Source organism: Phacochoerus africanus, chromosome 15, assembly GCF_016906955.1.
Source record: "Phacochoerus africanus isolate WHEZ1 chromosome 15, ROS_Pafr_v1, whole genome shotgun sequence".
Taxonomy (NCBI): domain Eukaryota; kingdom Metazoa; phylum Chordata; class Mammalia; order Artiodactyla; family Suidae; genus Phacochoerus; species Phacochoerus africanus.
The window spans coordinates 7,560,995-7,582,684 of record NC_062558.1 but is presented as its reverse complement, the minus strand read 5'-3'; the positions used below and the strand labels follow the sequence as shown (position 1 = coordinate 7,582,684).

Here is a 21,690-nt window from a genome sequence, read left to right as displayed (position 1 = left end):
ACCGCCCTTGCCAAGCTTGCTCCTTCCCTGAGGTCAGTCCTGCCAGAAAGGCGGGCCTGGTCTCAGCATCTCCACTGGGCCTGGGATGGAGGGCAGCTGAGGCAGGACCCCTCACCCCCCGACCTGACTCGTCCCCAGGTTGTCATTAACCCCAACTACGAGGTAGCAGAGTCTGATTACACCAACAACATCATGAAGTGCAGGACCCGCTACGACGGCCACCGCATCTGGATGTACAACTGCCACATAGGTAAGGCACTGGGGCCTCCTCGGGAGCACAGCACCCCCAGGGTGGGCCCCCTTAGGCCTTCCAGCCTCCCCCCCTGAACCCCCGACCCCCAGCCCCGCAGCCTACCTCCAGGAGACAGGCAGGAGCCTGTCATTTTCTCAAGAAACCAGAGCAGCTTCCTAATTTGGGTTAGAAACCTCAGGGCAAGGGACCAGCCACGCGTCTCCACACACAGGAAGGACGTACTAGACACACAGGCCTGGATGGAGACGGGCTTTTCACAGCCAGCTCTGGTTAAGGAGGAGGGCCGTACAGAAATGGGTGGCCCGGTGCAGACCCCAGAGCTATTTAAGGGCTGAGGCCACCAGCTCATTATGCACGAGACCTCAAAAATGTGGGCGTCAGCAATTTGTGGGCTCTGTGTATCGTTTTCCCGTTGAGAGCTAGAAGCTGGTCCACCCCTGTGGCTTCTGGTTGCCAATAAAAGAAAGAAGCCTTTCCTTGCACTTTGTATGTGCAACCTGGGTTACAAAAGGGGAGGCTGGGCTTTCTCTCCTGCAGGAAAGTGAGGGCCTCGCTCTCGGTGCAGGCAGAAGCTAAAAGCACTAGATTTAGTCACTACCTTGCTCCACTTTGACAGAGCACCTAACACGTACCTGGCTCTGGAGATGACCAGCATCTGTCACGGCCCTAGTGGCATCACAGGAAGGTGGCCCCACTGGTCACCTGGGGAAGGCAGTGGGTGGCTCCAGGGTCCTGGCGAGGCCTCAGCCTACAGTTTGCCAAACTCTCTCCCTATGGCCTCCCCTCAGGTGGTTCCTTCAGCGAAGAGACAGAAAAAAAGTTTGAACACTTCAGTGGACTCATAAATAACCAGCTCACCTCGCGGTAAAGGAGCCATGTGGTCGCTCCCTGGCTTCAGGCCGCAGGGCGTCTTCCCCAACAACTGCAGCCTGCCCTGCTCCCTTCACCCAGCCCGTCTCGACCCCCTGCAGCCACAGCCAAGCTCAGGAGGACAACGAGGAAGGCGTGTTCCTGACGCAGCCTGGGAAGGCCTCTGGGGGTGGGGCTTGTCCGCGGGGCTGTGGGAGCAGCGCCAACCAAGAGCCATCTTTCCAGGGCCGCAGGTGCACAGGCTGTCACCAACCTGTCCCATCCCAAACACAGTCCACTCCCAGTCTGACACCATGCGCTCAGCTCACCCCAGGTAACATGGGGTCATTTTCTTCTCAAGTTACACGTTGGCAACCTGAGTTAGCAAACCAAGGAGGTCAGGCTGAACCCAGTTTCTCCACCTCTTAGGTCATTTCCAGCCAACTTGAATACCTAGACTTCTCTTCCAACTAAACCAACTGCCTCTACTCTGTTCTATTCTATCGACACATATAAATAATGCTGCCACACGTCTTCTGATTCGGTGAGCTCAGAGTTGGTGCTTCTCTTTCCCTCAGCCCCCCACACCCCTGCATCCTCTCGTTTTTCAAGATACTATTATTACCTTTTCACAGACTTTGAAACACCAGGTAACTTAGTGGCATTTAATATTGGGCATCTGGGCCTTTGAAAGCATAGCTCAAAAGAAAACCCAACCCACCTGTGTAAGTGACTCATCTTTCTGTCCTTCCAGTGCTGTGGGTAATTGATTCAGCGGTGCTATAACCAGGGTCCTGGGTGATGAGGACACTCACCCATCGCCATGTGTCATCACAGACACTTTACATACTTGAAACTTGGAATAAAAGATTTACAACCTGCATGTGTGTTTCATTTGGGCCTCTGCACCCAGCCACTGAACAGTAAGTTTCCTTCCCTTAGTTAGCAGTCAGGGAGCTTTGCACCCTTACAGGTTCTCATCTGCACAGATGTGGGTTCCTGGGCCCCTCCCACCCAGCATGGCCAAAGGGGCCTCCTTCAAAACCCACCTCGAAGGAGAAGCAACTCCTGCCCAGAGCAACAGTCTAGGAAGTGAGGAAAATCAACAAATACAGGACTCAACATTTCATCAGCTCTTGTTTTTCTAGTGAAATGTGTTAGGGGCACAGCCTGGTGAGGACCAGATGGGACATCTAGACTCAAGTCTCAGGAGGCGCCCCCAAAGGGCCGTGCCTGCACTGGGCTCTGGGGGAGGGCGATGAAGCAGAGCATAGCCCGTGTTCTTCCCCAGGAGCGGTGAGGGTGGATGCCAAGCCAGCGGCTGTCCCCAAGGCCCGGGGCTCCCACCGTCACAGCTCAGCAAGTCAGAGGGGATCAAGAGAACCTCGGAACACCCGAGTTGGGCCACTTAGCACCAACTCTACTCAAACCAGAAAGATGAGTCCACCAGGACCCTGTCCCCACAAAGGGCCTCCCACCTCTTCCTATGAGGGGAGAGAACGCAGCAGGCATCTCAGAGTTCACCTCTTAGTTGGTTCATGTTTATTTCTGCAAGGACCCAGTGGGACTTGCACAAAAGGCAGCACTAGGACCAGACAAGAGGGTCAGGGCCCTCAGCATTGCCAATAGCCCACAGCTGCTCTGGGGGAGGCTGGGCAGGTATGGTAACAGGGGTTAACCCCCCTCCCCCCCCAAAAAAAACAGGCAGGCTCTATGCAAAGATGCCTTCAAGGCCCAGCTTCTCCAGCAGCCGCAGGTCTCAAATGGAAGGCAAACAGCTCCCCCTAGTGTCCTAGGCAGACCATCACATTTTGAAGCACTTAGGTTGTAACTCTTAAATTTTTATTTTTTCTCAACTTGGGGAACTAGACCAAACTCAAGCCCACCATGCCCCACAGTGACGCCCCGAGGATGGCGCAGGTTCTAGTGTGTGTAAAGGCTTGTGGTGCTGGGGCACCAGCTGAATTGTGGGGGGCAGTGGTCCAGACTGGTTGGGCCTCTCAGGGCCTCAGGGTGGTGGGAGGCTCCATCGCAGGCCGCTCTTTCTTTCTGTGTTGGAGCCCCAGAGCTCGGGCTACCAGCCTCCGTGCCACGGCTGTATTTGTCTGTGGTCTCTCCTTCGCCAGACGCAGGAGCTCTAAAAAGAAAGCCCCACGGGGTGGAGACTTGAATTCAAGGCTATGGCCTCTCCTCCCAGTGACAGGGCAGCCTCAGAGGCCATTAGAGCCGACCTCCGAGGCCCAGCTGTGTCCTGGCGTGGCCAGACGCTGGTGAGAGGGGGTCACCTAGGACTCCAGGCCCCCTCTGGGGTCCTGACCTAATCCTGCCACCTCTCTGTGTGCTCCCCGTTTCTCCAGCTATGGGGGGAAGTGTTAATCCCGTCCACCTCCCTGCTTTGTAGGGCCCTTTAAGAGGGAAGCAAATCAGGACAGGACACCTGGAGCTCCTGGATCAACAGACAGGATGTTTATTGTCCCCAAGACGTCTGGGACAAAGACCACGTAATCCACAAGAATGCGGAGGGCCTCGGCAGGCTTCTCCTGGGCCAGTTTTGCCAGTCACTGCTTTGCAACCCTGGAAAACTGGCCTCTAAAAGCCCCATCGTGCTTTCTGGAAGGAGGGAGGGGAAAGGGGAGGGGTCATCATTTCTATGGCACCTTGTGTGCGCCCGTCACCGCTATGGAAAGTCTTATTCACTCCTCTGGTCTGCTAGTACGATATCTCAGAGAAAGAAACCACCTCACAGATGTTAGCTGACTTGCTCAAGGACCAGCTTAAATAAGTGCCAGAGCCAAGGTCACTCCAAAGCCCAAGCTCCTTTATCCTACAGCAGAACATGGTTTCCAGAAAGCTTTCCCCTGAGCCACCCCCAGAAGAGGAATGGATGGAGGGCAAGCCCAGGACGGAGCAGCTGGCAGACACCACTCCTGATGGGTCCTCCCTCCCCAGGCACCCAGACCCCCTGGGGTGGGGGTGGGGCGTGCACCCCATTGGCTACCGATGCCCAGGGGCCCTAAAGCAGAGAACTGAAGGCAGGAGTAAATCAGCGGGGAGGCCCTGCCCTGCCCCGCCCGACCCCGCGCTCCCACAGCCTTCCCACCCAGACCCCCCGGCTCCCTTACTTGGCCTCTGCAGGGCCTTCAGCTTGGACTGCTGGGTTCCCTGGGTGAGGGGCCGGATCTTGAGCATAGAGAAGTCCCTGGTCAGAGCTTCAGCAGCTACGGAAAGAAGAGATCTGAAGCCATTCTCTCCTCCGCCTGCTAAGGCCTCCCAGGACCCAGGAGCACACAGATCACCCCAAAGCTGATGTAGCTGCTTCATACACCCACTAAAGCTCAGGGACAGGGCTGCCCTGCCAGCACTCTGGTGCGGCTGGGACAAACTCCATCGGCTGGCCTCGTCCCCCAGAAGCCCGCAGGCCTCTCAGATGGAGAGCCTGTGCCTAGCCCTGCTTCCACGCTCCTGCCCCAGGCTGCTCAGGAGCCACACGCTGAGGCTGCGGTTCTGACATCAGGAGAGGCAGGCCCCTGCCTTCTAGAAGCTGGGAGGTTAAAACAAACTCCATCCTTCCCCCACTCAAACCCTCCCAGAGTGCGTGCCCTCACCACCCCAAGCTGTGCCGGGCCGTGGAGCACTTGGGCCACTTACGGACAAGGCCTGTCAGAGCTGGGACGGGCTTCAGGTCCAAGCCACCGTACAGATAAGAAAAGTGAGGCCACGACATGGTCTGCCTGTGCCACACAGCTTAGGGGAGCCCAGAAGGCAGCCGCAGCCATGCCTAGCCCACTGCTCATCCTTTCCAGCGACCCGGAGGCCTTCCTTTCAGCAGCTCCTTCTCTAGGGTTGAAGTCCTCACCATGCCCTGCGCCTCTGGCTCCCTAGACACTGCCCCCCCCACACACACACACCGCCCCCTGCCCCTGGAACCCTCAGGCTCTCCTGAGGCTGGCCCTTCACCAGCCACGGCCACTCCCAGCTCTGTGTGCAGAAGCCCGTGGTTCCGAGAAGCCCAGCAAAGGGGGACCAGGGGTCACTTTTTATAACTAAACCCAGAGAGAGCAGTGGCGTGGCGGGCAGCTCAGGAAGGGGCTGGGAGGGAGGAGGAGCCCCGGAATGACAGCCAGGAGGCTGGCTGGCGTCCCCAGCTTTGACACCGAGAGGCTTCATAACCTTGATCAGACACTGACATCATGGGAACCATCTCCCCATCTGTAAAACAGAGGTCATCTCACCCACTTCTTGAGGCTGTCATGAAAACGGAATGAGAACACATCTGCTCAAACCGTATGAGATTCCGGCACTTGCATGCTTTGGACCTATATAAAAACAGCACCTTCATAGGCTTTCATTTAGTATGTGGCAATACCTAGGGCTTAGACCGTGACATGCGCTCAGTTATATCACCTGAACTTGAACCCTCTGAACTGAAGACACTAAGAGGAATGGTGAGGCCGTGAGCTTCCTGACCCAGAGCTCGTTGTGCCCCCTGGACTTCTGGATCCAGTGGCCAGGAGCTGCCCGGCCAGTCCACCGGCTCAGGGTAGCCTGTGCCCCGACCTAAGGAAACCAAGGCGCCCTCCCTTCCCAACAGCAGTCGGAGGAGGAGCCGAGCCCACTGGGCAGCCGCCTTACCTGAAGCCAGGCAGGGAAAGACTCCCAGTGCATGTGTGTCGTCCACCCACTGGATCTTGAACCCCTTCTCTCTGTGCCAGGGAAAAGACATGGTTATGAGAGCAGATGGGCAGAACCCCTTCTGCTGCAGAATGTCCCCTCTCACCACCAGTCCTTAAACACTGCGAGCTCAAGGCAGGTTTGTCTCACCCAGGAAAGAGACAACTGCCAGCGGCAAACTTTTGCTGAAGCCCATACAGTCCGCTTCAGAAAGCCTAGTATCACCCCTGCTGATGGGGCGGGCCCCCGACTCCTAGAAATGAAAAAGCCAGGACCCAAAGCTCACAGGGCACCACGCCAAGGGCCAAGAGGGCTCCTTACAGGGGCTGTCACACAGGTGAAGGGTGGGGTCCGAGGCTGGAGACAAGAGGCTCATGTGGAGGGGAGACAGACGGGATCTAAAATAATCATGTCCTTGCAGCTGCCCTGAGGGACTTTCTTCCTGCTGGCAGGAATGCATCCCAGAGTCTGGGGCCTGTGAGAGGCCAAAAGCAGTCCTGGGCCCTGCAGTCCCAGGCCCCAAGGTCCTGCCAGGCTGGCCGAGGAAGCCACCAGTGGCCCCAGTTCAGCCCCACCCCCAGGGGTCAAGGGCAGATGAGCCCCTCATGCTTTCTGCCAGCTCAGGCTTGGGAAGGGCAAAAGAGGCTGTCAGCGCAGTGGTCAGACAGGGTGTCATGAAGAAAGGGATGTTTTCAAAGCCTAAGTAGGAAAAAAGAAGGGGGATGAGAGAGAGAAAAAAAAAGCATTTAGGAAAAGAAGAAAGGATGGGGTTCCCGCTGTGGTGCAACAGGATCGACAGTGTCTTGGGAGCGCTGGGATGCAGGTTCGATCTCTGGCCCAGCACAGTGGGTTAAGGATCTGGCATTGCCACAGCTATGGTTTAGGTTGCAACTATAGCTCGTATGTGATCCCTGGCCTGGGAACTCCAGGCCAGCCAAAAAAGAAAAAAGAAGAAGAAAAGAAAAAGAAGAAAGGAGAAAAGACTGGGCTTGGATCCATGGAATTTGGGGAAACAGGAAAAGCCTTTTTCTCAATACATCCCACCTCCCATCACCACCCAGACTCTGCCCCAGAGCCGCTCAAGCCCAGTGCACCCCAGAAATTTCCATTCTCGTCTGGAGACGGCCCTCCATCTACTGACTGACTGGGTGGCAGGTCGTGGAGCAGGGGAGGTGGTGGCTGCCTGGGTCCCGCATCCTGAGGGCCAGCCCGCCGTGTCCTAGCTGGGTGCAGCCATGCAGGGGGCCAGGACGGAGGTCAGCTGTTTTGTCAGCAGGACCAGAACTCAGGCCTCTGGAAAAGTATCTATAACCAAAAAAATTAGCTCTCCTCTTGCACACAGTCATGGCCAGCAGGCCGAACTGTGCAGGAGTATGGAGCCCAGAACAACCACAACCACTTCATGCCTTTCTTTCTAGAATGCTGGGCATCAGGAGAGGGGCAAGCAACCGTCCCCACAACAAAGGGGTGTCTGAGCTCCTCTCCAGAAGCCGGGCACCCGTGCCCCTGCCTCTCCGACGCCTCACCGGCACTCACTGGAACTCAGAAAAGGCCACCAGCAGGTCCTCGGTCTTGAATGTTGGCTCAAAGTCATAGATCTCCACCACGTGTGCAAAATCCTTCTCCCCCGGCAGCTCCTCCGCGAAGGACGACGTGTCCACGTGGATGTGCTCTACCTGAATCTCCTTCTGGGTCAGGTTGTCCGTTATCTGGGGGAGAACAGGCCCTTTAGTGAGGGGAGCTCTGACCCAGGGCTCTAAATGACTGCCCTCCAAACCACAGGAGGCCTGGCAGGCTTCCGGGCCGGCAGGGAAGACAGCGCCTGGGCAGGAGTCTGAAAAAGCCAGCAGGGTGGCAGACTGGGCCAGAAGATGGAGAAGCATGAATTTTAGGGCAGGAACTTACTTTTGTGGCGTCTCCACTGGGTGGCTGGCACTGACACATGTTACATTTCAGAGAATCCCCAAAAACTCTATGCTATAGACCCACTTTACAGATGGGTACACCAAGTCAAAGAACTAAATAATGCTGCCCCAAGTTGCTGACAGTAAGACACGGCTGGGCAAGCCTGGGATGTTTCCTACTCTCACTGACGATGAGATAATAAGCAAAGCTCTAGGGTCTCAGTCCTTCATCCATAAAACAGTGATGAGGATGTATCGCCACCGGGCTCAGGGGCCGACACACCGCTCCGAGTAAAGGAGAGAGTAAGACACAGCTTCAGGCGGCAGAGTCATTTTCCTGACCAGCATCTGCAGTGCATCCCAAAGCTCAGGCCCCAACCTCCTACCTATGTTACCTTGTGACACATGTGTTTTATCTGCTCTATTTTTCAGGTGAGGAAATAGAGACTTAGACAAGCCAAATGACTTGCCCACAGTCCTCCTATGTGGTTGAGCTGGGACCCAAAGCCACACTGAATCCCAGATCCGGGGCCTCCTCCCTTCTGTGACATTAGTCCCAACTCTTGTGGGCCATGCCGCCGTGTCCCTCCCCCATGTCTCCTAAGGGACCCCTATCACCCAACACCCAGCCCTGCTGGTCAGCACCCCACCCCCACCCCGTGGCCCTCGGGCCCCATCCACCCTCGACTACACCCACCTCACTTCCGCCCTCCCTTTTCCGGGCTCAAGAGCCTCATCACCTCCTGCAGCAGCTCACTGTAATGGTCCTCAGAGCAGCTGCCCGGCCCCTCCTCTTCCACCTCGTCTTCCTCGTCTTCCTCCTCTGCCGCCAGGCTCCTCTCCAGCTCACTCCCATGCCCCTCTTCCAAGTCTGGCTGCAGACTGGGCCCAGGCTGGGTGGCCGTTTCTGACCCGTCTCCTGTCCCCGAGTGGCTCTCAGGCCCCGGGGGCTCCGTGGCCACTGGGTCCGGCAGCAACTCCTTCTCAGAACTTTTGCCAGGGCCTTTTGGGTCTTCTGAGGCCTGAGTCACCAACACTGGAAGCTCCGGATCAGAGCTGGGGTCCCCAGCCCTGACATCTCCGGGCTCTTCTGGGGGCCTGCCAGCTGGAGCATCTCCTAGGAGCCCTGGCGCAGGGGGTGGTGCCCGTTCTTCTTGCCTGCGCCGCCCCCGGGGCACGTACAGGGCCTGGTCCGGCTTGCGTCCGCGATGCCACCGGCCGGCCCGCACCCCCCTGGGGCCAGCTGCCGCTCCCTGGCTTGAGGCAGGCCGAGGACCTCGGTACTTGCTGGGGTGGGAGGCAGGAGGGCGGCAGGGGCCAGAGGGTCCTTCTGAACTGGGTAACCTGGAGCAGGAGCAGGCGGTGATAAGAGCAGTGTTTGGGCCCCAAGGAAAATGGAGCCACCTACTCTGCAGCCAAGAGGCTCTGAAGTCAGCGTCAGGCAAAAACCAAAGCCAGAACACCTTCACAACGCATCGTAGTGGAGGCTGGATGCTATTCCTGAACAAGCCCCAAGCAGCCAGCTCTTCTCCGGTGTTATAAACCAATTTAGAGACTGCTGAGTCCTCAGTTACTCACCAGGTGAGGTAAGTACTTGCATTCGGGAACTATGTTATTAGAAAAATATGTAACTTTGGGGCGTGGGAGAGGAAAGTTCTGGGAGTTTGGGATTAGCAGATGCAAGCTGTTACACATAGAACGGATAAACCACAAGGTCTTACTGTATAGCACAGGAAACTGTATTTAATATCCCGTGATAAAGCATAATGGAAAAGAATATAAAAAAGAACCTGAAGACTGAAGCACTGTGCCAGATACCATGACCTAACACAACATCGTAAATTAACTATACTTAAATAAATAAAGGAAGTTCTCTGGTGGTCTAGCAGGTTAAGGCCCGGGCATTGTCACTGCTCTGGCTTGGGTTGCTGCTGTGGCATGGGTTCCATCCCTACCCCACATACTGTGGGTGTGGCAAAAAAAGAAAAAGAACAATGACTGGACTTCAAAAAAAACCCCAAACTTTAAGTAAAGAAATAAAAAGAAAAAGGTATGTAATTTGAAAGGCTAGGATCATAGCCATTATGTTAAGATCCTGCAAGATGCACATGGAAACAGGTAAGTGGGAGTTCCCATTGTGGCTCAGCAGTTAACAACCTCAACTAGCATCCAGGAGGTTGCAGGTTCGATCCCTGGCCTCGCTTGGTGGATTAAGGATCTGGTGTTGCCATGAGCTGTGGTGTACATCGCAGATGCGGCTCAGATCTGGAGTTGCTGTGGCTGTGGTGTCGGCCGGCAGCTACAGCTCGGATAGGACCCCTAGCCTGGGAACCTCCATATGCCATGGGTGCAGCCCTAAAAAGACTAAAAAGACAAAAAAGAAAGAAAGAAAGAAAGAGGTATGTGAAGGCCCAGGTGTCCTCTCATGATCATGGCTTCTGAGAGGCACAAGCTCCCTGAGAGGAACGCTGGGCAGACAGACACCCTTGCTGCCTAAACTACTCTCTGCTTCTCTCTTTTGGCCCAACAGTGCATAGCTGAATTATTAAAGGAATTTCACAAACAATGCACATTTACTCCACGCTGGAGCAGAAGGCAGCAGTGTCTCTAAGCAAATGAGGCTGGGGATAGAGGCCAAGGCCTCCCAGCTCTGGACCGTGGTTCCCTCGGGATCCGGGAGGGGGAGGCGCTGACCAGCTTACCCGACCACCCCCAAAGAACCCCCAAGGAGCCTCCAAGGCGGCAGGATACACACCTGATGTCCAGGTGACAAATGACCGTCCTCCTCCTCCAGCCCTCCCCAACAGAGAAGCTGCTCAAAAGATCAAAATTCTCCGCTGTCCTGTGGATCAGGTACCGGAGGCGACTGGAGAGTGGGGGGAAAAGAAGGACCCTGGGGAGGGACCGGAAGGAACCGCTGAGGTTGGGGGGGTTGCTCCAGGTGCCGTCCCCAGGCCTTATGCCCACTGAGGCCACTACCGGTTTGAAGACAGCTTAAACACTAGGCTCCCTCTGCCCCCTCGGGTCCCAGGTTGACTGCAGAGGACATGCCAATAGATTATCACAGGTCGCTGCTGGCGCCATCCCCCTTCCGGTGCTGGGCCCCTTCAGTCTCGGGTTACGATTAGTGTTGCACAGAAAAGATGGAGCTGGGAGAGGCTTGAGAGCATATTATTAAACCTAATTGCCAGCTGCAAACCCGTTACTTTCGATGCACCACTGGGCAAGGTGTTTCTGGACGAACACTGCCCTCCTAGCAGCAGAGCTGGTGCAGGCAGCCCCCAGAACGCCCTCCTCACCCTCCCCAGGGCAAACCCTCACTCCAGTTTACTTTGATAGCTGCTTCTGCAGCAGGAAGCGGTCCAGTTCCTCCTGGATGCGGTGCACGAAGTCATTCTCAGCTGAAGAGAGGAAGACGCCGTCCAAGCAGAGAAGGGCCAGGGTGACAGGTGGGAGAGCCTGCGGGTCAACAGACACGGCCGCGATCAGAGCACAGACCCGGTGCCAATCCACAGCCAAGGTCTCTCCTCCCATCAGAGAGGAGCCAGGCTCCAAGGCGAGGAAAAGAGGTGTCCGGGATCTCCGGGCAGGGTAGTAGCCGAGAGAGGAGTCTCCCGGCTCCCGCTGCGCTCGCTCCCGTGGTCCCCGGCCCTGGCGCCACCACCTCCGGCCTGCTCTGCGGGCGCAATCTACAGCTCCAAGCCCGGGAGCGAAAGGCCCGGGGTGGGGTGGAGAGCGAGGCTGGCCGCGAGAGAGCGGGGCGACCCTCCCCAACGCCCGCCCGGCTGCAGCACTCACCGCGGCCGCCCCGCGCGTCTCCGCCGCAGCTCTGAAGGTCCCCAGAAACCAGCGCGCCCTGGTGCAGAGAACCACCCCGGCCTCCGCAGAGCCGCAGCGCCACCGCGCGGGCTGGGGGAGGCATTGCAGTAACAGAAAAGGTGAGCTCTTTGATTGTTTTGACCCTGAGAGCGCACTGCCTCGTAGGATCAATAAAGTTCAGCAAATACTTTGGGGTGACTCAATTCCGGTTCATTGTTCCCCTCCCTATGGACGCAAAAGAGGAATAAATAGGAATTTTCTGGACACCAAGTATTTCTTTGACCATTGTTGCCCTTCCTTGGAACTTGCAGAGGTCCCACTCACACCAACGGGTTACTAACAAGGTGTACTAGCCTTGTTGGTAACAGGGTGGGGTAGCCATCAAATTAGACTACCTTGCTACATCTAAAAATACTCCAACACCCACCTTAAATAATGCTTGAAGTTCTTGCCACTTGACAGCCTGTGGGATGGGCTATCACAATCTAGGAGACTAGGGGTGACCCTCCCCTTTTCCCTGACAATGCTGAAATGCAAGCCCTTGATCATCCCGAATCAAGCAGGGCCCTGGAAGACCCAGGTTTCAGAACAGGGGTGAGAGGAGCTAAGTGGGCCCTGCAATAGGATATGGGCAAGGTCGGGGAGATAGTGTCCCTCAAAAGGCCAGCTAGGAGAAGCTGGGAACAGAAAAACTAAGAAAACTTAAGATTCATTTTGCTCTCTTGCCATTTCTCCCAGAGTATGTCTTTTAAAAGACCACTTTACAAAAATCACCTTTCCAGGTTGTTTTTCAAGAGTGAAAAGGATCTGGAATAAGACAACAGCAAGTGCAAAGAGAACTCATGAGAGAGGTGAGTCATGAGACTCCTTTTCAGACCTTTTTGTACAAAGAAACTCTAGGGAGTTCCCAGGTGGCCTAGCAGTTAGGATCTGGCATTGTCACTGCTGTGATGCAGTTTCAGTCCCTAGCGCAGGAACTTCTGTATGCTGAAGACACGGCCAAGAGGGAAAAAAAAAAACAAAAAAACAATCCACTGGATCCTTTAACCCACTGCACCAGGTAGTCAGGCTGGGGATGGAACTTGCACCCCCATGTCATCCTGAGCTGCTGCAGTCAGATTCTTAACCCACTGAACCACAGAGGGAACTCCAAAAAAGAAAAGGGAGAGAGATTCTTAAGGTCTGATGGGTTCTCTGACCCAGCCTCCAGCCTAGGGGGAGGATGGGAGGGTAAGAAGGCAGCAGGAAGAACCCAGACATCCATTTGGATTCTGACTCTGCCAGCTCCACCCACACTCCACACTGGCTTAACTGAAGTGAATCAGGCCTGGAGAGGATCAGGCCACATAATGGCACCATTTATCTGACCAGGTTTCCCTGACGGGAGATATGAGGCTGGGAGGCAAGGCCACCTAGGAGCTATGGACTTGGCATGACCTGGAAGGAATATGCATGCTGACTTAGACAACAAAGGCCCAACTTTCTGAATAAAGTGGTCATCTCCCCCCCAAGTGAAGGAATAAGCCACAAACCTAGAACACAGGCATGTTCCCACCTCTTCAGAGCTGGTCCATGATACAGGGCTTCAACACATTCAGAGAGACTCAGAGACAAAGCTCTTGGAAGAAGGCTGCCCATGAACCCAGTTTCCACCACACCCTCTTCAGGTAACTTGGAGGCTTGTGGGTGAAGGTTATAAAGAGATGCCAAGATAAATGGAGAAGGGAACCAAAGGGCATCTACTCACACGGTTTGTGGACATAGAAGGTGAATATTGAATGGTCCCCAATCAGAGATAAACAAACAGGACAAAAAGCAGCATAAAGAATATGCAGGGGTTCCCGTCGTGGCTCAGCAGAAACGAATCCGACTAGGAACCATGAGGTTGCGGGTTCGATCCCTGGCCTTGCTCAGTGGGTCGAGGATTTGGTGTTGCTGTGAGCTGGATCTGGCATGGCTGTGGCTTGGATCTGGCATGGCTGTGGCTGTGGCATAGGCCAGGGGCTACAGCTCCGACTGGACCCCTAGCCTGGGACCCTCCATATGCTGCGGGTACAGCCCTAAAAGACAAAAAGACAAAAAAAAAAAAGAATATGCAGAATTTCTGCAGAAAAAAGGAAGGAAGGGAGAGAGGAGAGAGAGGAAGGAAGAGAGCATAACAGGAAAGAGGATATGGATATGTTGGAAAGTTCTTTTGAGAAAAGAGAAGAAAAATTCAGATAATAACAACTTCACATTCTCAAGGAAATCAAAGAAAGACTGATTACCATGTCACAATGGATAAAACCAACAGAATGAGATGCAAACAAATGGACAGAAGCCTGTAAAGACATAAAAGAGGTAATCATGTTCATCATAGTAGCAGCAAAAACTGAAGTCAACAAGCTGAAAACAAATCAGTAACAAAGAGTAAGGGCTTGTGAACATGAAGATAACCACTACGTACTCAAAGCTTGCCATAGAAACAGCATGAACTTAATCTTTGCAGCAGCCCCTTCAGATGGAGATTGTGACCTGACCCTGATTACAGAGGAATAACCTGAGGTTTAGCCCAGGCCACCAGCTATAAAGTACAGAGTTGGAACTCAAACTAATTCAGAACTAGCCTGACTCTCACACCCACGCTCCTGAACACCACCCAATTAAGATTTTCCATCTTTAGAATGCCATTAGAATTGATACTGTGGCCAACAGCCAGACACAGAATTCAGTCATTAAATAAATTAGATGAATCCAATCAGTTAGAGAAGCATGCTAAATGTGTGCTGAAGAGGTTTATGGGAAACAGGAGGTATGATGTGGTGATGAAAGGATTGCATGCGGGGGACAAGGGGCTGCAAACAGTCCCATCTGAAGGGATGAACCTAGAGTCCCCTGCTACTATAGTGACCCTAAATTGCAACCCTGTGTGCCTTTCCTTGCCATGGGTAGGATCACTGGCAGCACCCACAGCTCTAGAATCTATGTCCTAAATTCATATCTCCTCACTCTAAGCAACCTGAGATGGTAATACAAGCATTCACCTGTCTTCCAGCAACCTCAGCTTGCATGAGATAGCCAAATGTTCTCTTCGCATGTAAGGTTACGTTAAGAATACCCGGTTTATGTTTGTTATTGAAAGTCCTTGCAATGTTTGCATAGTTTTGATATATGTATTAGAGAATCTCACACAGTGGCGGGAGATTCCAATTTGAAAAATGAAATAGATCTCAGGCTTACAATTTTAAATGGGTGGATGTAAGAGTAGTCGATTGGAGCTCCCATTGTGGTTCAGTGGGTTAAGAACCCAACACATTATTCATGCGGATTCAGGTTCAATACCTGGCCTCGCTCAGTGGGTTAAGGATCTGGTGTTGTCACAAGCTGCGGCATAGGTTGCAAAAGTAGCTTGGATCCAGCATTGCAGTGGCTGTGGCTGTGGCACAGGCTGGCAGTTGCAGCTCAGACTCAACCCCTAGCCCCAGGAACTTCCATATGCCATAGGTGTGGCCTTGAAAAGAAGAAAGAAGAAAAAAAAAAAAAAAGACTGTTCAACTAAATTTGTAAACAGCAATACGATATTAAAGAAAACTAGAGGAGTTCCCGCTGTGATACAATGGTATCGGTGGTGTCTCTGCAGCACCATGACGTAAGTGACCTGGTCAATCCCCAGCACTGCACAGTGGGTTAAAGGATTAGGTGTTGCCCACAATTGTAACTGCAGCTCAGATCTGATCCCTGGCCTGGGAACTCCACATGCTGCAGGGCAGCCAAGAGAGAGAAAGAAAAAAAAAAAAAAAAAGGTGAACTGGAATCATAACATTTTAAGATCAATAAAAGTTTAGATGCAACACATAGGAAGATTCTGTTTCAAAGTCTGTTGGGGTGTCCATTTGATATGTAAGATTATATATATATACATAAATCAGGGCTTCTGGAAAGATGGAGTAAACATACTTTTCCAGTTCCTTCCACTGAATACAACTAAAAGCCCCAGACATTATATATAAAACAAACATAAGGAGACTTTGAAAGGTAGAGAGAAGGCAGATGAACGATGGACCTCTGGTCCCAAGGAACAACAAAGTGCTAAGTTTCCTAGGTTTTCTTTATGTCTCAAACTCCAGACTCGGAGCTTGAAGAAGCCAGCAACCCAGAACAAAACAAAGACACAATAACAAAACACCCAAACAAAAAGCCTTTTTTCTCTCAAGCCAAAGGGGCAGGCTAGCCAGGCGGACACTTTGAGACAAAAACTGCTCGACCTCAACCAAACACTATCCCCGCTCACACCAACAAAGGCCATGCTGGAGCCTAGACTGTCCCCCCCTCCAGGTTGTAATGAAGTGTCACAACCTTCCCACTGAGACGATGCCAAAGGAGGCCAAGTAGGGACCTGGGACTTTCACACCCTGGCACCTGCCTGCAGGCTCAGTAGAGTCTGCTGGAGAACGTGACCTCAGCAATAAAAGGGCACCCTCTCCTTGCCCTCCCCACTGGAGTACTGTCAGAGGAGGCCTGGTGGGCAGAAGGACTTCCCCACCACCTAGAGATCAAGAGGCAACCACATCCCCCGTGGTGTCAGTGGGGGCCATATCGGCGACAGCAGCAAGGCCCTTCTACCCATCCCAGCCAGGAAAGCATCCATGGAGACCTTGCAGAAAGCCAAACTCCCACCCTCACCCAGCAGTAATGAGAAGTCCACACTCAGTGGGGGGCTCATGGGAATGGAGCTTCAATGGAGGCTAAGTGGGAAACCTGGACTCTAACCCTCCCCTGGCTGTAACAAGGCAGATCCCTCCCCCATTTCCCCTGCTGGAGTGCTATCAGAGAAAAATAGCTAAAACAGATATAAATAAGATCCTGAATGTCAGAACATAACACCCAAGATGTCCAGGAGTCAATCAAAAATAGCTTCCTACCAAGAGCTAGGAAGACCTCAAACACAATGAAAAAGTCAATGGATGCGAACACTGAGATGCCAGAAATGCTAACTTATCTGACAAAGATTTTCTTGATTTTGCCTATTGTTTTTTTAATCTCCATTTTATTGATTTCCTCTTTGATCTTTATGATGCCCTTCCTTCCACTGACTTTAGGTTTTGTTTGTTCTTCTTTGTCTAATTCATTTAGGTGTTGGGTGAAGTTGTCGATTTGAGATTTTTCTTCTTTTTTGAGGAAGGCCTGTATTGCTCTGACAAAGATTTTAGAGCAGTCGTCACAGAAATGCTTAACAAGCAATTACAAACACATCTGAAATAAATGAAAAAGTCTCCGCAAAGGCACAGAAGATATAAAGACGAACCAAAAGGAAAGTTTATAATTGAAAAATACGATAACCAAAAGAAAAAGCTCAGTAGCAGAAGAGAAGGAAAGACCAAACTAGAAGACAGAAAAATTAGAAATTACCTAATATGAACATCACAAGAGAAAATAGACTGAAAACAAAAATGGACAGAGACTAAGAGATCTGGAACCATAACAAACAGATTTAACATTTGTATCATCAGGAGTTCCTGTCGTGGCTCAGCGGAAACGAAACTGACTGGCATGCACCAGGATGCAGGTTTGATCCCACACTCAGTGGGTTAAGGATCCAACACTGCCATGAGCTATGGTGTAAGTTGCAGATGCAGCTCGGATCCTGCTGTGGCTGTAGCTGTGGCCAGCAGCTGTCAGATTCGACCCCTAGGCCTGGGAATTTCCATATGCCACAAGTGTAGCCCAAAAGACACACACACACACACACACACACACACACACACAATTCCAAGCCAAGATCCATCATTATTAAATTTCTGAAAACTAAAAGCAAAGGAAATTTTGAAGGTAGTCGGAAAAAAAATTTTATCTTACCTAAATGGGGAAAATTATTTCAGTGACAACGTACTTCTTGTCAGAAACCAGAAGGACGGAAAGAAGTGGCACAACTTTTTTCAAGTGCCGAAAGACAAGAACTGTAAACCCAGAATCATACCTGGTGGAAATATACTTCCAGAATGAAGAAGAACTCAAGACACTCTCCGATGGAGGAAGATTAAGAGAATTCGTTGCCAGGAAACCTAGCCTGAAAGAATGGCTAAAAGAAGTTCTCTACACAGAAGGGAAACAATGAAAGAAAGAATGTTGCAACACCAGGAAGGAAGAAAGAACACAGCAAGCAAAGAGGGAAGTAACAAAACAGATTTTTCCCTCCTCTTGAATCTTCTAAATTGTGTTTAAGGGTTGAAGCAAACTCGAACACTATCTGATGTGATTCTAAATATACACAGAGAAAATGTTTAAGACAGTTATGGTATATGGAGTTCCCGTCATGGCCCAGCGGAAATGAATCTGACTAGGAACCATGAGGTTTCGGGTTCGACCCCTGGCCTCGATCAGTGGGTTAAGGATCCGGAGTTGCCGTGAGCTGTGGTGTAGGTCGCAGACGTGGCTTGAATCCCACATTGCTGTGGCTGTGATGTAGGCTGGCGGTTACAGCTCCAGTTGGACCCCCTATCCCGGAAACCTCCATATGCTGCAGGTGCCGCCCTAAAAAGACTAAATAAATAAATAATTTTTAAAAATACTACAGATAAATCAAAATAGAATTCCAAAAGAAATGTCCAAGTAAACCACATGAAGGCAGGAAAAAGCAAACAGGGGAAAGAAATGCAGAGAGTACAAACAAAATAAAAATAGCAGACTTAGACTCTAACTTAGCAATAATTTCATTAAGCGTTCTAAATACACCAATTAAAAGACAGATGTCAACTAAAAACCATGATTCAATTATAGGCTGTATTCAAGAGGCTTACTTCAATTATAAAAATATAGGCACATTAAAAGTAGAAAAACCAAAAAAAGATCTAGCATGCTTTAAAGGAAAGCGGGGAGGTGGCTATATTAATTAAGATAAGGTAGACTTCAAAACAAAGAAAATTACCTGAGACAGTGGAATATTATATAATGATAAAAGGGTCAGTTCACCAAGAAGATACAGTAATCCTGGATGTATAAGCACGATGAAATTGAAAACAGAAAAATAACAGAGAAAAATCAATAACACAACAACCAATAAAATTGATAAACCTCTAATAAAAATTATATGGAAAAAGAGAAGACACAAACTACTAATATCAGAAATGAAAGAGGGGCTATCACAAAAGCCCCTATAGTCATCAGAAGGGTATTAAGGAAACACAACAAATAACTTTGCACACGTACACTTGACAATTTACTGAAAAAAATCCAATTCTAAAAACTTACTTAGGAGTTCCCATCCTGGCTCAGCAGTAATGAACCCGGCTAGTATCCATGAGGACACGGGTTCGATCCCTGGCCTCGCTCAGTGGGTCAGGGATCTGGCATTGCCGGAGGCTGTGGTGTAGCTGTGGCTCCCATGCTGCTAGGCTCCCGTGTTGCTGTGGCTCTGGTGTAGGTCGGCGGCTACAGGTCTGATTAGACACCTCGCCTGGGAACCTCCACATGCCATGGGTGCAGCCCTAAAAAGCCAAAAAAAACAAGAAAAAAACTGGATAAAAGGGCACGTGGGATCTCTCCGTATTATTTCTTATAATTACATATGACCCTACAACTTTGTTCATTAAATGCTTACAATTCATTCAAAAAGGAAAATCAAATGTATCAAACTTATAAATGCAAATTAAATGTGTAACTTAATACATAGTAAAACTGGGACCAAATGTATAAGCGAAATAAATTTGTTCTGTCATTTTGAGTTTATCAAAGTTGTTTTCATCTTCTATAAAGTATATTAGAAATATTATGAGATTTAGAAATTAAAATTTAAAGCAATGAAAACTAGATATTTAAATGTCTTATTTTCATAAATTGATATAAATTAAAATCTAAATAACAATAAGAAATCTTTTGTGACTAAAAAGCCAGTCTCAGACAAGAAAAAAGCTCTAAACAGGAGTTCCCATTGTGGCTCAGCAGGTTAAGAACCCAATATAGTGTCCGTGAGGATGTGGTTCGATCCCTGGCCCCACTCAGGTGGTTAAGGATCTGGCATTGCCGCAAGATACCATGTTGGTCCCAGATGCAGCTCAGATCTGGTGTTGCTGTGGCTGTGGTGCAGGCCAGCAGCTGCAGCTCCGATTTGACCCCTAGCCTGGGAACTTCCATATGCTGCAGGTGCAGCCATAAAAAAAAAGCTCTAAACAAAACTACGTGGAATTCTCAGAAAAAACAAGGAGATGAGGCAGAACACAAAGAAAAAATTTGTGTCTTACAATTTCCCTAGCAACTCAAATGCCAAAAGAAAATGGAACAATATCAATATACTTTTAAAGGGAAAATATTAAGACCAGAAAATTCTATAAATGGTGATGGCAACAGGAAGATGTTTTCAAACCTGCAATGACTCTGAAGTCTCTCATAGAAATTCTGGCCTGTCTCAAGTGGAGCTGCCAGAGGCCACTGGCAGACAGTGTTTACAGACAGCCTGTCACATAAGCTGCACAGCTTACATCTCAAGAAGTTTTAGAAAAAAAATCCACAAGTCATTGAAATTGTTTTATCTAATGACCTGGTCAATCTATTCCAGAGCAGACTGCCCAGACTGGTCTCTTTGACCGCCTCCATCTAATCACCTGATTAGAAAAATAAAATTCATTCTTCTTAGACTGGTACCTTTCCCCCACATTTTCCCTTCTCCCTATTTTCTATACAATTCCTTCCCCTCCTCCTTTATTTTTGACTTTGTTCACTGATAAGAATCTAATGACTATCTCTGAGGTGTGCTGGTGAGTTGGTTGTACAAATCACTAACTTTTTTTTTTTTTGCTTTTTAGGGCCACGCCTGTGGCATGTGGAGGTTCCCAGGCTAGGGGTCCAATCAGAACTACAGCTGCCGGCCTACACCACAGCCACAGCAACATCAGATCCGAGCTGCATCTGCGACCTACATCACAGCTCACAGCAATTCCAGATCCTTTTTTTTTTTTTTGTCTTTTCTAGGGCTGCACCTGCGGCATATGGAGGTTCCCAGGCTAGGGGTTGAATCGGAGCTGTAGCCACCAGCCTACGCCAGAGCCACAGCAACGAGGGATCCGAGCCGCGTCTGCGACCTACACCACAGCTCACTGCAATGCGGATCCTTAACCCACTGATCGAGGCCAGGGATCGAACTCGCAACCTCATGGTTCCTAGTCCGATTTGTTAACCACTGAGCCACCACGGGAACTCCAAATGCCAGATCCTTAACCCAACGAGCAAGGCCAGGTATCGAACCTGCAAACTCATGGTTCTTAGTGGGATTGTTTCCACTGAGCCACAACCAGAACTCCTCACTAACTTTCTAAGTCATGCATTGGCATTCATTATTCTTTCTGGGAAGCTACCGGAAGGCATAATCCAGACAACCAAGAGATGAATCAAAAGAAATGACTCGCAAACTGGGATGTCCTAAGGGAAAAAGCTATGTGATGAACAACTAATCGACTGAAATATTTAATTAATTGACATAATCACAGTAACAAAATGGCATACAAATATAATTCTTGAAAGGAGGGCTACAGAATGTAAAAATAAAAGCACTTTAAAAATCACAATAGGAGTTCCTGCTGTGGCGCAGCAGGATTAGCGGCCTCTCTGCAGCATCAGGACACAAATTTGATTCCCAACCCAGCACAGTGGGTTAAGGGTATGGCATTGTCTCAGTTGTGGCGCAGGTCACAACTGTGGTTTGGATCAGATCCCTGGTCTGGGAACTCCATTTGCCACAGGGCGGCTAAAAAAAAAAAAAAATCACAATAGCTTAGGACGGGAACCCCAGAATACATTCTAAAGTGTGCAAGAAGGGCAAATAATAGCAAAATCATTAAAAACTATTTTTTTCCAGAAATTCCTTTGCAGCACATTGCGTTAAGAATCTGGCATTGTACTGCAGCAGCTTGGGTAGCTGCTGTGGCTCAGGTTCAATCCCTGGCCCAGGAATTTGCACTTGCCATGGGTGCAGCCAAAAAAAAAGGTACAAGAGGAGTTCCCGTCGTGTCGCATCAGAAATGAATCCGACTAGGAACCATGAGGTTGCAGGTTCAATCTCTGGCCTCGCTCAGTGGGTTAAGGATCCAGCATTGCCAGGAGCTGTGGTGTAGGTAGCAGACGAGGCTCAGATCCCGAGTTGCTGTGGTTCTGGCGTAGGCCAGCGGCTACAGCTCCGATTGGACCCCTAGCCTGGGAACCTCCATATGTCTTGAGTGCGGCCCT

The 21,690-nt window shown here is 50.7% G+C and overlaps 2 protein-coding genes across 3 annotated transcripts in view; one reads left to right on the top strand and one right to left on the bottom strand.

Moving 5' to 3' along the window:
• Positions 1-1,983, top strand: part of LOXL2 (lysyl oxidase like 2) — a 106,038-nt gene extending 104,055 nt beyond the window's left edge. For both annotated transcript variants that reach the window (XM_047761389.1, XM_047761390.1), the window contains exons 13-14: positions 139-250; positions 1,042-1,983. In XM_047761389.1, the coding sequence (XP_047617345.1) occupies positions 139-250; positions 1,042-1,121 (192 nt within the window). In that variant the 3' untranslated portion in view covers positions 1,122-1,983. The remainder of the gene's footprint in view (positions 1-138; positions 251-1,041) is intronic.
• Positions 1,984-2,922: 939 nt separating this feature from the next.
• On the bottom strand, positions 2,923-12,045 carry R3HCC1 (R3H domain and coiled-coil containing 1). The gene is made up of 9 exons (XM_047761367.1): positions 12,019-12,045; positions 11,476-11,586; positions 11,009-11,136; positions 10,433-10,570; positions 8,418-9,021; positions 7,310-7,482; positions 5,735-5,805; positions 4,225-4,320; positions 2,923-3,239 (listed from the first exon to the last, which is right to left on the bottom strand). Exons 1-9 carry the CDS (start codon positions 12,043-12,045, stop codon positions 3,103-3,105), a joined length of 1,485 nt encoding a protein of 494 aa, XP_047617323.1. The 3' UTR covers positions 2,923-3,102.
• Positions 12,046-21,690: the final 9,645 nt, after the last annotated feature.